Genomic DNA, 14774 nt, shown 5'->3' with positions numbered 1-14774 from the left:
GTCCTCAAATTGCACAGCAGCCTCAAGACTTAGGTGTCCCCAAGTATAAGAAGAAGCGTGATTTACATAGCTGGGGAAGATTAATGTTTAAAGTTTAGGTACCAGGAGTAGAGAGCAGCTGAATTGGGGTACTGAGAGCCTGTGTTTTTAACTGGAGCTCATATGTTTCATATTCAAAACTTGTCAAGGAACCACAGAAATCTGGACCTTTCACTAACAACGTCTGCATCCCATTCCTCAACCAAGCCATTTTAGAGGTTTTCAGGATTTTTGCAGTCATAAAAGTGAATCTTTCATTTGTGCAGATTGGCTGAGCCTCAGGAAGGGGGAGTATGAGAAGGGAAGATGGAGGGAAAGCAAAGTGTCACATTCCCTCAGGAAGGCTCTATCTCAGAGGAGAAATCTTATCAACCCCATAGAGCCCTGCAGGCACCTGTAGCAGGCAAACAAGGAGCACCTCTGCGATCACCACTGTCCTGGCAGCAGGCTGCAGAAAACTCTCAGCTTTTATCCATGTTTGAGTCTCAAAGATGAGCTGTGACTTTTAGAAGGAGAGCGCTCTTCCTGAGGCAAGCATTCTACCCAAAATGCCAATAAAATTTTTAAAAAATGCTCTCAAATTTATAGTGCATCATTCTGAGGAAACCCACTTGCTGCAAGAGCCTCTCCCTTTCCTTAGTTATCATATAAATAAATATCTTCCTTTCATCTGGAAGATACTTAACCGTTTTCCATGCTGTTCTCAATTATAAATGAGAATGGGCCAAACCATAACCCCCACAACACTGTTCAAATGATCTTTTTCCATTATAATTGATATTTTAGATTGCTTTATAACTGCCTCGACTATAAATTCATGCCCATTATTTGTAATAAGTGCTGGCCTCATTTAAGTATGTTGGCTGTATTCCCAGAATAATGCTTTTGGAAGGGAATCTGTTCATACTGGGAGAAGTGGGGGAGAGTGAAGGATGACCTACAACCCTAAAAATCTCATTAATAATTAATTGTAGCAGGAGAAGATAGAAATATTCTCCATAGTTAATCAGGGTCTCATCCCTTTAAAAACATTATATAGACACACACGCGCGTGCGCGGATTCATTCTACCCCTCGAAACAGCTCAGCCCAGACCAGCCTGTTTGTCAGTTCAGGGGCTGGCAAAGTGTAAATTTGCAGCACAGCTGAGCTGCACAGCAGCAAGAGTGCAGGGAATGCAGAACAGGCAACCGCTGAGACGGTGGAGTGTCTGGGAGGAATATGTTTGTATCCTGAATAAAGGTATCACAGGTGTATGTCCCTAGTGCAGCCAGGTCAATACAGTGGACAGTTTGCTTCTGCAGAGCCTGTAAAGGAGTTTGTACGTTCCCTGCTCCATCTGTGCACAGTGCCAGGCCCAACAGCAGAGGGGTGCTGCCTGCATCCTTCTTTATTGGAAGCATCATCTTGGTTACCTGAGGGGCTCTAGAAAATGTATTAGGGGATGAGCTGCTTCGCTGGCACAAAGCTACCCAGCTCGATAAACGGCTTGCCCACTTCAGCTGCCCTACCTGAATGGCTCTGAGACCCCTCTCTCCTCCAGGTAGCTGTCTACATTTACCTTGACCCCTCAAGAGCAGCCCCCTACCATGCTCCTCCTGCAGCAGCCGCTACTTTTCTTCCTGCACTTCTTAGGCTGCTGGGAAGGGCAGGGGAAGAGGCAAGGGACCGGGATGAGGTGTGGGCTCTAGTCCTACAAGAGGAGATGGGTAAAACAGAAGAGGTAGGCCTGTGACAAGGAGGCAAGGGAGTGCCCTGGAGAGGACCATGTCCTGCAGGAGCATGTGGAGTGAGCAGGGTGGGAATGACGCCGAGGAAAATTTGGGTAAGGATTGCAAGGGCAATTGCTGCTGCTGTCGCAGAGAAGGGCCACCCCTGCCTACATATCTTGGCTCGGATTGTGGCAGTGATGGCAGCATTGGGAAGTGGGTGAGCAAGAGGCTTGCCTGGACTAGGCAGCACTTCCAGCCTGCCACACTCCATGGGCTGAGAGTAGATGCCTAATCCGCCAAAGCCTCCCAGCCGGGTCTGCTCATGAAAATGTGGCAGGGTAACATATGTGCTGTAGGCAAGAGAATGAAATAAGCTAGCAGACAAGCTCAGTAATGGGAGGGCAGGGCTGGCAGTTCGGCAGTAAATCCTGGATTGAAGTGCTTGGGTGAGTAGGTAGGTGGCTGCAGCCTGCTAGTTTCTGTGGGAGTGTAAAGCAGCTGAGTCACAAATGGTTGGGTTTGTTGCCATTGTTAGTTGAGGTAAAAGCTAAGCAAATAATCAAGGAAATTTGCAGTTATTAATGTCCAGTTGTTACTACAGTTGAAAGCACGTAAGGGCAAAACTGAGTTTGTACAGCAAACGCAAAACTGAGTTTGTACAGCAAACACAAACCTGTCAGTTCCCAACATTCTTGTGCTTGACTGGCAACCAAACAGTGTTCAGGTTATTTGCCTTTGAAATTTTTAATGTTTTTTCCCACAGGAAAAAAGAAGGTAAATTTTTACTAGGCAACTGCAATTAATCCCCAAATGGCATCGTCATAGACCTCTAATTTCCTGGATTACCACATGGGTTGCAGTTGTATAAAAGAGAAGGTTATCTCCATGACATGGCAGTGGACAAATGTGATGGTCTGGGAGGAAGGGTACCAAGGTCAATGGGAGTGCACCTTTTTTCTTTCTCCTTCTTGTCTGTCCCTGCAGTGTGATCAGAAAAAGCTAGAAAACACAGAAACCATGTCTTGGGTCTTAGTGATGGTTCTTCTCTCTGTCCTTCCCTCCCCTCCGATACCATCTGCTGTCTGCCATTCTTCCCAGAGCACCATACACTTACCGGGCTTTGCCTAGACTGTAGACCGGGTTACCTATTTACAAGCTCCTGAGTTCGTTTATGGTTTTACGGCATTGCCAAAATTTCTCTGAGGAATGCAAGAGAAAGAAAATAATCATTTGTAGCAGTTCATGTTGTAGAAAAATCTAATTAAATTTCAAGGGATGAAGATGGCTTCCTTACACTAAAGACTTTCCCCTGCTGAATTGCAAAAGCATATTGCAAATAACAAAGGGGCTAAAACTTAAAAATACACCAAAGAAAAAAGCAAACAAAAAATTGCCACAAGAATGTTTTATGCCAGAAATCATTAGACAACTGCAATTGAAAAGCCATTATCAACTCCCACCATAATAAAAGACATTATAATTGCAGTCTGAACAACTAGGGTGACACTTTCTACATTGTATATTTGTCTCCCATGGGACACATCCTGGGTCTGCTGTATATTAATGTAGGTGATAATCATACAATGAATGACTGGATTGATAAGAGTGTATTGAGAACAGCTGCTAAAAATAGCTAAAAGAACAACGCACATTATATCTTTACTGGAATCCTTGAAAAGAAACAGGAAGGACTGTCTTTAAAAATTACTAAAAGTATAAAATAAAGATAGCCATAGCATTTAGAGAAATTTGTTCCCATCACAACAAATTTCAAGTTTCACATTTTTCTTGTGAGAGCAGGAATCTGCCCTAGTGAGCAAAACAAATCACATAGGTAATTAGATATTGGGTAAAAGGTAGGTGTATATCTCTGTATTGTAATATCACCTGTATTTGTCAAGTTAGAAAACATACCAGTTTTAAATTTCTGGATGTCAGCCAATTCCTCTTATAATTATCATCTTTTTTTCCTTCTTTTACTGTTTTAGTTATTCGGGTGTTTCCTAGCCTGGGAGACACGAAATGTCAGCATTCCTGCTTTGAATGATAGCAAGTACATCGGAATGAGTGTATACAACGTGGGGATAATGTGCATTATTGGTGCTGCTGTTTCATTCCTTACTCGGGACCAACCCAATGTGCAGTTCTGCATCGTTGCTTTAGTCATAATATTCTGCAGCACCATTACTCTCTGCCTTGTGTTTGTACCTAAGGTAGGTGAATGTGTTCAGCATGGGTCTGGATTTTTTTCCTTCTGTGTTGTAGTTGTGATTTAATATGTAAAAGTTCATTGCCTTTTCAAGTACAGAGGATGTGTGTGAATTCTAAACCAAACCCATCTATAACCTCTGGATCCTGAGAGGAAGAGCAAAGCTTCATGAGATTTTGGAGAAAGTGGAATATGCAAAGTTACAGGAGTGTGAATACATGCGTTTCTAATGCCTATATCTTTACTGAATCTGTGACTGGGGAAACAAAGGTCATTTTCTGTAACTTGAATGGAATAGTCTCCATTTCCAACTTTTAGGAACTTTCTGGAAAGGGTCATAAGTGGGGGTTCAGGAGGGAGAGGTGCAGTTGTCTACCCTGCCACGTTTCTTATGTACCCTAAGCAAGATAATCAGGATCTCTGCTTCCATACCTACAAAACAGTAAGACCTTTTTAGTTCACTGGCATGCCGTAAGGTCAACTATGTTGAAACCTCTAAGGTATTCAAGTATGGTGGTACAATAGGCTTTATCAGTTCTTCAGAGGAAAACTGTATGTACACTGCAAATGCTGACACTGAAGTTATATTTATTAACGGGTATATTAATGGACTAAGTGAGGCACAGACTGGGAGGCACATGCTTTCACTTCTTTTTGCCCTTTTGCGCTCTGAGGATGTGTTTGTTGTGCACTGTTGGAAGAACTGAGAAGACATTTACCCACAGAGGGCTGGAACTTGAACGGTTCACTTGCAGAGTTAAGCTTCAGACATGAGTATGACAGATCTTGAATGAAGGGAAAACTGGTTACTGCGTAAGCTTGCTGTAGCAAAGCCTCAAGTTCTGGAGAATGTATTTGATATTTTGAAGTAAAATGTATATTGTATTCATTTTAAGTGACTTGCATAAACCTAGCTTATCACCCCAAATCAGATGTGCATGCAGTTGGATGTCTGAAACATTTGCAAGGCAAGAGTCAAGATGCAGGGCCTTTCATCTCTGGAATCTGTTTTTAGGTTTTTCAAATGAGTAGTGATAAAAAGTTTGTGACTCTTTACTGGACCAGGTTCAGTCAATGTATTCAGCAAATTATAGTGAATAGGTTCTGGTGCTAAGTGGAATCCCCAGTGATGGTTCTAACAGGGGGACCAAGAACTGTATGTGTAGAAGAAACAAGCTAATAAATTTATCTCAGAGTGTTCCCTCTGAAAGAAATTAGATGCACAGACTAGCAATAGAAGCTGACTTCTGATCTGCAAAAAAGCAAAGTAATTCGTTCTCCAGGACCGACTAACCGGGATGTTTTTACAAGTTCTGCAATTCATTTCTCAAATATTAAAAAGCCGTACAGACATATATAGTCATATTTTTATTCTGGATCTTAGGGAAGAATCACAACTTCATTCTAAATTAAGGGAACATTCACAAACACAGCAATGGAGAGTACTTCAAAATGCTGCAAGATTTGTGTGTGTAAGCTGTATGAAAATGCGTATTAAAACTCTAACGCCAAAAATACCTCCACAGAATGTCAGAACTCTCCTCAAAGAGAAAATATTATTAATGCTGTGACATGCTCTTCTGCCCCTTTGCTTTCATGCTCCTTTGCCCATGCTTCTTTTCTGCTGCCACAGGCTCTGAAATGACTCTTCTGTTTCCTTTTTTAACCCCTTCATCTGCTCTTCTTTTAAACCCCAGTTACCCTGCCCTCATTTTTCCTCCCAGTTCTTTCTACTCAAAATACAAACATGAACCGTAGCCTTCTAGCGTGAAGTACTTCATCTCATTCCATGTATTGTCAGGTTTCCAAATGCTTAGCTATTTTGCATTAAAAATGGTCATTGGATAAGGTACAAAAAAAGAGGTTGAAACAGGAGCTGGAATGCAGCACTTCCAATGCCCATGTGAGTGCTTTCACAGCTGGAGAGTTCTTCTTCTTGCACTCGTATATTTTGCCCTACATTTCTTCTCGCCATGCTGTGCCAGTTACAGCAGGACAGCTGGCAAGCACTCTCGCCTGCAACCTGCTCCAGCACAGGTTTCACAATAGCCTGTCTGGACCCTGCAGGAGATTAGATCTGACACCACCCAGTTTGTACATCTAGGTAAGATGTCAGTGTGAGACGGGCACCAAATCTCTCCCCTTAACAAGTATGCAGTCAATTAGTAAAATTTTGGTGACATAGGAAGATTGCTGGTGAAATGCTAAAGCCTGTGGCTCATCGAGCACAGGAGATGATACTGAGGACTTGGAAGATTGCACTTTTTCTTTTATTAAACTGTGGCCAGACAGATGCAAGCAGTAACATGGTTTTGGGCTGGGTGAGTACTTCTACTTCTCTGCTATACAGAGTAAAACACATTCCTTTTAACTAATCTTCAGCAGTCTCCTGGGCCAACAGTGCTGGAATTCAATTTTGCCCCGCAGCCCTTTTATGAATCTGAATAAGCAACTATTCAATGATGTAGGCAAACCAGGGAAAGAAACACGACATTTTTTCCTTACTTCTTGTCAGCTCTACTAATCTTATTTACTTATAACATGGCAATTACTATACTTCTCCAGTTAAATGTCTACCTCATCCACTGACATTTCGGTCAGCACCAAGTGCCTCAGAAAAACATGAGGAAAATCCCATAGTAGAGTGAGATAGATCAGGGAAAAAATGGTCATCGCTCTCCCCGTTTAAAGGTATCCTCAAATACAAATGTTGATATCCATTATACTGCATCCTACTTACAGTAACTGTAGATATTCTTGTTATCTGATCAAAAAATCTCCAAACATTTTTAAAACTATTATAGATTTCTGGGTTCAAGGATATCTTGTAGAAGTGATCTGCATTTAGATTCAAACATACATTATGTATATTTTTCGTGTTAACTGCTATGTCTAATTATCTTTTTAAGGTCCAACAGGTCATTAGTATTTTTCAGCACACTCATCGTTTCTTTAAAAGAAGCAATCCTAATATGTATTCTCTCTTCATGAAGTAATTTTCCCATGTTTATCCATGTTTATCAAACTTCCATGTCCTTCCGTTTTTTCTGCTCCATCCCTTTTGAGACAGAACACTGTGCTCACTTCTAGTCACCCACTGAGTGCATACCATTGTTGGCTGCAACGGCATTAACACATTAATTCTGATCCAGTTTCCTGTAGAGCAGCAAGGCAAAATCAGTTCTAGGGGCCAGGATTAAAACATTAATTTTCTGCGTTGGTAGCATTTTTTGTCTATTTGGCATTGACTCTTTGTAGATATTCAGCGTTGACTCTTTTTTGAAATTGAAACTGCACAGATGTGAGGCAGCAAGACACAAGTTCCACTGACTTTATGGCCAGAAAAAAGCAAAAAGCTCATCTAACCTCATCCCTTATACAGCGTGAGCCAACAACATTGCCCATGGACTTTTCTATCTAATCCACACCATGTGAATGAATTCATTAGAGCATATGTCCTTGTGGCCAAACATCCAGTCTTTAGCTATAAACTCCCAGATGAAGATGAGTCAATTGATGGATGGTTATACTCCTATCCTATATTCAGTTTGAACTTAGATCACATCAAATTGCAGAGCTTTATCTTCTAACACTTTTGCCTGCTAATTTAAGAAGCCTTGTAATTACCGTTCTTCACCTTTAACTTCATTTTAATGCAGTTTTTGGTCTGGGAGTTAGACACACCAGTCATTACAACTAACCTAATTAGAATCAAAGAAATGGAGGAGAGGAGAGGCAGGGGGCTCTAGGAAGACTCAGCTACAGCAGGTTATTCGGGGCCTTGAGCAGTTGGGTCTTCATTATCTCCAGGGATGAATACCCCCCAACCTCTCAGCACCTATAGCAGCGTTTGACCATGCTCACAATAGAAACAGATTTTTTCTGATGTTTAAATGAAATTTCCTGGTTTTCAGTTTGTGCCTCCCTTCCTTTCATTGGGCACCACTGAGAAAAGTCTGACTCCATCCTCTTTACTCTCTCCCATCACATATTTATACACATGAATAATGTCTCCCCCAATCTCTTCCACCTCAAGGGTAAACAATCATCAGCCTCTGCTTGTATCATAAAGGCTCCAATCCTTTTCAGCCCTTCACTGGGCTTTCTTTAGTACTCTCTTGTACTGGGGAGCCCAAACCTGGACACAACACTCCAGGTGTGCTCTCACCAGGGCTGAGTAGAAAGAAATGATCACCTCCATTGGCCCAGGGTACTGCTGGCTCATGTTCCACTTGGTGTCCACCACAATCCCCAGTGCCTTTACTGAAAAGCTGCTTTCCAACCAAACACCCCTCAGCCTGTTTGGGTGGGTGCTTGGGATTTATTTCTCCCCAAGGGCAGGACTTGGTATTTCCCTTTGCTCAGCTTCAGGAGATTCCTGTTAGCCCAGATCTCCAGTCTCCTGACATCCCACTGAACTGCAGTGCAGTCATCTGGTGTATCAGCCCCTCTTCCTCTTTGAGGATCATCTGCAAACTTGCTGAGGGTGTGCTCTGTCCCACCATCCAGGTCACTAATAAAGATGTTAAACAGTATTGGTCCTAGCGTGAACCCCTGAGGTACAGCACTAGTGACTGGCTTCCACAATACTTGAAGCCTGGCAGTTCAGCCAGTTTTCTGTCCACCTCACTGACCACTTACCTAGTCACTACTTCATCAGTTTGACTGTGAGGACGTTATGGGAGACAGTGTTGAAATCTTTGCTTAAGGCAAGAAAAATAACTCTCTCCCCTCATCCAGCAGCCCAGACATCTCACTGAAGAAAGCTATCAGGTTGGTCAGGCAGAATTTCCCCTTCATAAATCAATGATGACTGCTTCTAATTACCTTCTTGTTCTTAATATGTTTGGAAATGGTTCCCAGGAGGATTTGCTGCAGCACCTTCCATGGACTGAGGTGAAGGTGACCAGGCAGTATTTCCCCAGATCCTCCTTCTCACCTCTCTTGAACACAGCTGTGACATTTCCTTTCTCCCAGTCCTCAGGAACCTCTCCCAATCAACATCACCTTCCAAAGGTAATTGAGAGTGGCCTCGCAATGACATCAGCCAGCTCCCTTAGTCCTCAGGGATACACCTCATCAGGTTGCGTGAACTTGTGTTCAATTGCTTTAGGGGGTCTTAGGGGTCTGGGATTTCTGAAGGCAAGTTTTACCAGTAAAGACTAATGTGAAGAAGGCATTGAGTACCTCAGCCTTCTCCATCTCCTTTATCACCTGAAAAAGGAAATTTATTGTCTTCAAACATCATCCCAATCTGCAGACTTGGTCTGTAAATACATGCCAGGGACGAAGTGCTTCAGTGTCTGATCAGTCAGATTTCTCTCTATCAGAAGTTAGGTCCTTATTTCATGCTACTGCAGCTGCAGAACAGTTTCATGCTCTGAAGAACAAGAGGAACCAATTCCAAAATGGGGCTATACCACAAAATCTGGCTGTGCTGTGCTTACAAAATGATTGCCCCTTCTCTCTTTTCAGACAACTCAACACCTTTGGATTTATGATGCCAAGCCTATGCTCTCAGGGCAGGGAGCTCCTTCAGCTTTGTTTGTATACAAATACATATGTATGCTGCTTGGCAAGTAATCATAAATTCTGTATTCTCTGGAGTAATCTGAGAAGTTCTCTCCCCCTTGCCAAACAGCTAGTAGCTTTCTCTCCTCATGTCGAGGTGATATTTTCACATTGTCACCGAGTGTTAAATCTTACTTGTACTTGCTTAAATTAAATATGTTTAAGGTTAACCTTTTTTTTTAAGTGGCTTATTTAATTTATTTGAACAGATTTGGTTTATTTTGGGTCACTAAAACCTAATTAAGTTTCTGTTATCTCCAGAGTGCAATCTCCCATGAGTTCTTTCTGTTAATACTCCTGCTTCATGCCTCTCTCTGCTTGAGTGTTACTTGTAACAGTAGGAAAGGAGAAATTTCATATGAAACTGTGCTTGGGAAGAGAAGGGCTTGGTGGGTTGGTTTTTTTCTTAAAGAAGGAATATATCCTTTGAAAGTATAAAGTTATCAATGAATGAGAAAAATATGTTTCATGAAATATTAAAATATATTTTTATCGTAATTAAAATCCAGTTAAATATATTTTAAATTAGTTTTTCCTAATTTTTTTAACACTAACCTTTGCAAAATCATTTTGGTTCAACCTATTCTGTAAAGTTATTCAGAAATTGTCTCAAGTACTGCACATGGCAAGCAGAGTTCACTTTCCAGAATTTTGTACTTGCAAGTCAGGAAGGAACTCTTGGTTTGTCTTTCAATATTTTGAGATACAAATGAAATAGCAGCAAAAATAAAACCCTGGACAGGATTTCTTAAGGCTTTTAAACCTTTCAGCTCATCACACTGAGGACAAATCCAGATGCAGCCACACAGAACAGACGATTTCAGTTCACTCAAAATCAAAAGAAAGAAGATTCAAAAACATCAACATCAGTCACCAGTGTCAATCAGGCCAGCACATCTCGACTAGAAGGATTGCAGTCAGAGAACCACCGCTTGAGAATGAAAATTACAGAGGTATTGTTTATTGTATACACCGCCTTGGCAATTTTTTTTTTTATTTTTTGTTGCAGTTCTGTAATCTGCTTAAATGTTGACTACTTTTTAGAGGAAAAAATTAGCTTTCCCCATAGAAAAATTGAAATAATAGGAAAGAGAAGATTTATATGAATAGCTAATTAATACAGCGAGTACATAGCAGGTTGATAAAATGAAAACATGCCTTAGCAAATTAAAATGAAACTTCCCCTATTTATTTGTAACAGGCAAATTACCCTGCTGCTTCCTATGGACGTGCTGAGCACCATAGAGCTCTAGAAGCGTAACCTTTACATGCAAGCGTAACAGAGACTCACAACCCCAGGGGCACTTAAGAGCTATCTTTGTTCCTGTTTACGGCTGAGGTCAGAGACTGCTGTTGCTGTTATTTCTCAACCTCTCTGAGAGTTCGCTCAAAAACTTGCTAGACAGATTTTTACATCTGCCATGAAACAGGATTACATATTTTCTTAAGGTAGAAAAGACCTCTATGATCATGTAAGCTGACCCTTTTGGCACAAAGGCTGTGAAGTTTCTTCAGTCTCTACCGAGAGAAAGGCTAAGTACATGGAGTGCATGAATTCCATTAGTGCTATAACATGTGTGTTTTTAATTATGTCCATCCTTGCTCAGGAGACCTCAAACGATGACAAATCAGCCTTGAAGACTGCCCATTTTGTGAGACAAGTTAACCACAACTGATCTATATCTTACAAAAAATTACCCTGTTCTTGCCTAGCCTGTGAAGTATTCTTATACCTTGAAGAAAAGGTATTTTATTGCAACCATTACTTCTTCATCCAGATCTTAACTAACAACAATTGCCTAGGTAATTAAAAGGTGTTTACTCAGACTACCAAAGACTCCAAAAGCAAAAGTTTTCTCTGCCTTGTTAAAGAAATTTAGTTCAGCTTTGCCAGGTCCCTTTCATGTGAGAGCCTTGCAATTTTTAATGAAGGCTCAGCTGGCTACTGGCTATTTCAGTTTCTTTATCCTACTGTAGTTTTTTCTGCTAAGCCTCCTAACTCACAAGACCTCAGCCTGTGCCTTGCAAGGCTCATGACGGTGACCACAGGTAAGGCTGCTCAGGGCAACTGAGCCATATTAGTGCACGCAGGGCCCTGCTGATCTTTTTAGACTTTGCTTAAATACATTAAATGAAATACCCAGAACCAGTAGGTCCAAATAAGAGTTTCATATCTCCAAAGAGATTTGGAGCATGCCCTACCGTGGCTAGCAGTTATACCTCTGGCTTATCTACCTTGAGTTGCTATGTCCCAGTTCTATAAGGAAACAACGTAAATCTAAATTCAGCACTTTTAAAACTCAGTTAAGCCAGTAGTGAGTGGGATGTACTCTGGACACTGCATCCTGGACAACTGTTCACAGAGATCATCCCAGATCACCATTAAGACGCTTGTATATGGTTATTTTCTACTGGGGCTGTAGCCCGTTGAATACAAGTTAGCCTCTGGGGAGAGCACCCTGTGTTCAGCTCAGTGCTAAAAGCTAGGGGTGTACCAACCCAGCATTTGTGCTGTGGCTCTTCCAGTCAGAAAACATCTGTGCTTCTCTCCCTCTCCTTCTAGTCTTAAAGGATGCTTTTGGGGAGAGAGAGGATTGGGATTTTTGTTTCTTCCCTCCTCTTATTTCCATTTTTTTCCATCTTGGAGAGTTATGCTTGCAACGGCAGTTTAGTGCTAGCTACCAGATCACACAGTTTAAGATGCAAAAGATATAAAACATGGAGGTGATTTTCAAATCACAAAAGTACAGAGTGTTCTCAGCCCCAAAACTAAAATCTGTGAGTTGGATTTTCTTCGAAATTTCATATACACAGAGACACAAACAAAAAGTCTAACAGGAGTCTGTCTCTCTAAGAAAGGTAAAAGGAGTAAAAATAATCTTTAAGAAAACAAAACATTCCTCGTAGAGTTGACTGCAGTCACTCACATGGCTGGACATGCCCCTGGTGCCATAGTTCACTTATATTCTCTTGTATGTTCAATAATTTGATTGACTCAACAAAGTGGTTATAGCTGTGTATGCCACATTTGTATGCATAAATATTAAACAGTTGAGAGGTTTTCAGACTGGGCTTTCTAATGCCCATTTCTTTCTCATTCAGCAGCACATCTGAATTGCTTAAACTTTCAGCTACTAAAGCTTATTCTTCTCGTATGCCTTGTGTGCAATATCACAGCTGAACGCGGTTTGTTACTTGTAGTATGATTTTTAGAGGTAGTGTTGCAGTGCTATAAGAAAACTGCATTTGGCACAGTGTGGCAATTGCGTTGTCACCTGCCTTCTAGTCTAATCATAGAAAGCTATGCAGTTACTGCAGATACCTGAAGCAATGACTCTTGAATTTTTAGGGATTCATACTCTTTCTGTTTTGCAGCTGGACAAAGACTTGGAAGAGGTCACAATGCAGCTTCAGGACACTCCTGAGAAAACAACATACATTAAGCAGAACCACTATCAGGATCTTAATGACATTCTTAGTATACGGAACTTTACAGACAGCAAAGGTGAGAGTTAGTAAAATCCATTAGTAGCTTAACCCACCACGATTTTGAATAGCAAGCTCATTGGATTGGTTCCAGAGCACTCGGACCTTGGTAAGATACAGCCTTAAATATTTTGGTTGCACTACAGAAAGCATGCAGCTTCACATAATAAGTTATATGGTACACACTGAGTAATTATTTCTCTGTATGTATGTCTTCTATTGTATGCCTTGTGTGTATAATACACATGGTAAAGTGGGAAACTTTTAAAAGCGTACTTGTGTTCAGAAGTCAAGTTTTCTGTGCTGCATGGAGGGAGGAAAGTCACAGAATGTTTCAAATCTTGTGAGTTAATCGAGCCAGTCTTCAGCAGTAGGAAGCCCAGTTTAATACGTGCTCATCTGAGTAGGATGTTCAAATCCTGCTTTTGGACACTGCTATCAAGCACATAGAAGAGAAGCATGTAAATATTTCAGTGCTGATTTGGACTCTAAATGTAGAATTGAAGGCACTCATGTATGAAAATTCTTCCCTAGGAACTGATAAAAAAGGATTTCATGACGACTGTAATATTCCTAAGTTGTTTCTACTGTCTCTTGCATCGCTCCCTGAAGAAATACATGCGAAAGAATTGTTTCCATTAAAGCTATTTCGCTTTTGGGAAGCAATAAGATCCGGTGCATAGTGCAATAAAATGGAAGCCAGGACACCCAGCCTCCATTTCTGACTCTAGAATGGATCTACTTTGTGACTTTTGGCAAATGACTTTGTACAGCTGAATATTACTACAGTATGTGAAAAACTAGTTGCCCTGTGTTGAGAAGTCGTAGACTTGCATGTTTATTGCAATGCTAGGCTCAGGCTTCCTATTGATGTGGCAGCGTAAGCTTGGTTAAGTGGAGCAGAAGCTACTCCTGTAAATATAATTGTTGAAGAATAATTTTAGAACAACAGCAAGAGTTCATATATGCTTTTGAAGTATATTGAAATTTTGGTTGGATAAGGTTACTTTTTCATGCGCCTTTTGTTTTAGCCTGGGTATACGCTTGGTTGTGTAACTTGTGGCAAAAAAAAAAAGAGCGAGCTCCATAGAGTTCCCAGTGTCCTTTTTAAAATGGAAAAACAGAAGGGGGGAAAGGAGGAAAAGGAAAACGTAAATAGCTGCTGGAGGCGTGTGATTATTGGGCTGAGATCAGCAGCAAGAACTAACATCAGTGAGTGGGATGAGGCAGTTTTACCAAGTGTTTGAAAGGAACACATAGAATGTTCCACTCATGTCAGATGCTCCAGGAAAACTGATAAATCATGAATAATATTTCAAGCAGAAAAGATACATTACATTGTGCCAAATGCCCATCTGAGTTTTGGTATGAGAAATAAAAATGATTCTCAAGAGATATGTTGGGTATAAATTTAGGATGGGACGCTTCTCACAGCAGGTTGCACTCCATTAGCAGTAGGATGCTGGCAAAGAAATCATGGAGAAAATATAACCTTTCTGCACTTACTTGTGGCTATATCTACAAAAGACATCGATGCCTAACTGCTGCTTTAAGCAGCAGCATCCAAGATTGTCTGTGTTCCTAATTTTCCCCTAGTACAGTTCCCCAACTTGTACATTTCTGCTGTGGCGTACGTATTTAAAATCACCTGTAAGTACACAGCCTTAATGTACAGAGTAGCTTGGAACTATGTATTATCGGGATTTACAGGGTAGATATTCTTCTGCACACTGAAGTTGCTGGACATGGTTTTCTGAA

At 41.1% G+C, this 14774-nt stretch overlaps 1 protein-coding gene across 2 annotated transcripts in view; it reads left to right on the top strand.

Moving 5' to 3' along the window:
• Window positions 1-14774, top strand: part of GABBR2 (gamma-aminobutyric acid type B receptor subunit 2) — a 510446-nt gene that overhangs the window by 478689 nt on the left and 16983 nt on the right. For both annotated transcript variants that reach the window (XM_076330187.1, XM_076330188.1), the window contains 3 exons: window positions 3739-3963; window positions 10301-10483; window positions 12906-13035. In XM_076330187.1, coding sequence (XP_076186302.1) covers window positions 3739-3963; window positions 10301-10483; window positions 12906-13035 — 538 coding nt within the window. The remainder of the gene's footprint in view (window positions 1-3738; window positions 3964-10300; window positions 10484-12905; window positions 13036-14774) is intronic.

Source organism: Aptenodytes patagonicus, chromosome 2 (genome assembly GCF_965638725.1).
Source record: "Aptenodytes patagonicus chromosome 2, bAptPat1.pri.cur, whole genome shotgun sequence".
Lineage (NCBI taxonomy): Eukaryota > Metazoa > Chordata > Aves > Sphenisciformes > Spheniscidae > Aptenodytes > Aptenodytes patagonicus.
This window is presented reverse-complemented; position numbering and strand designations above follow the sequence as displayed.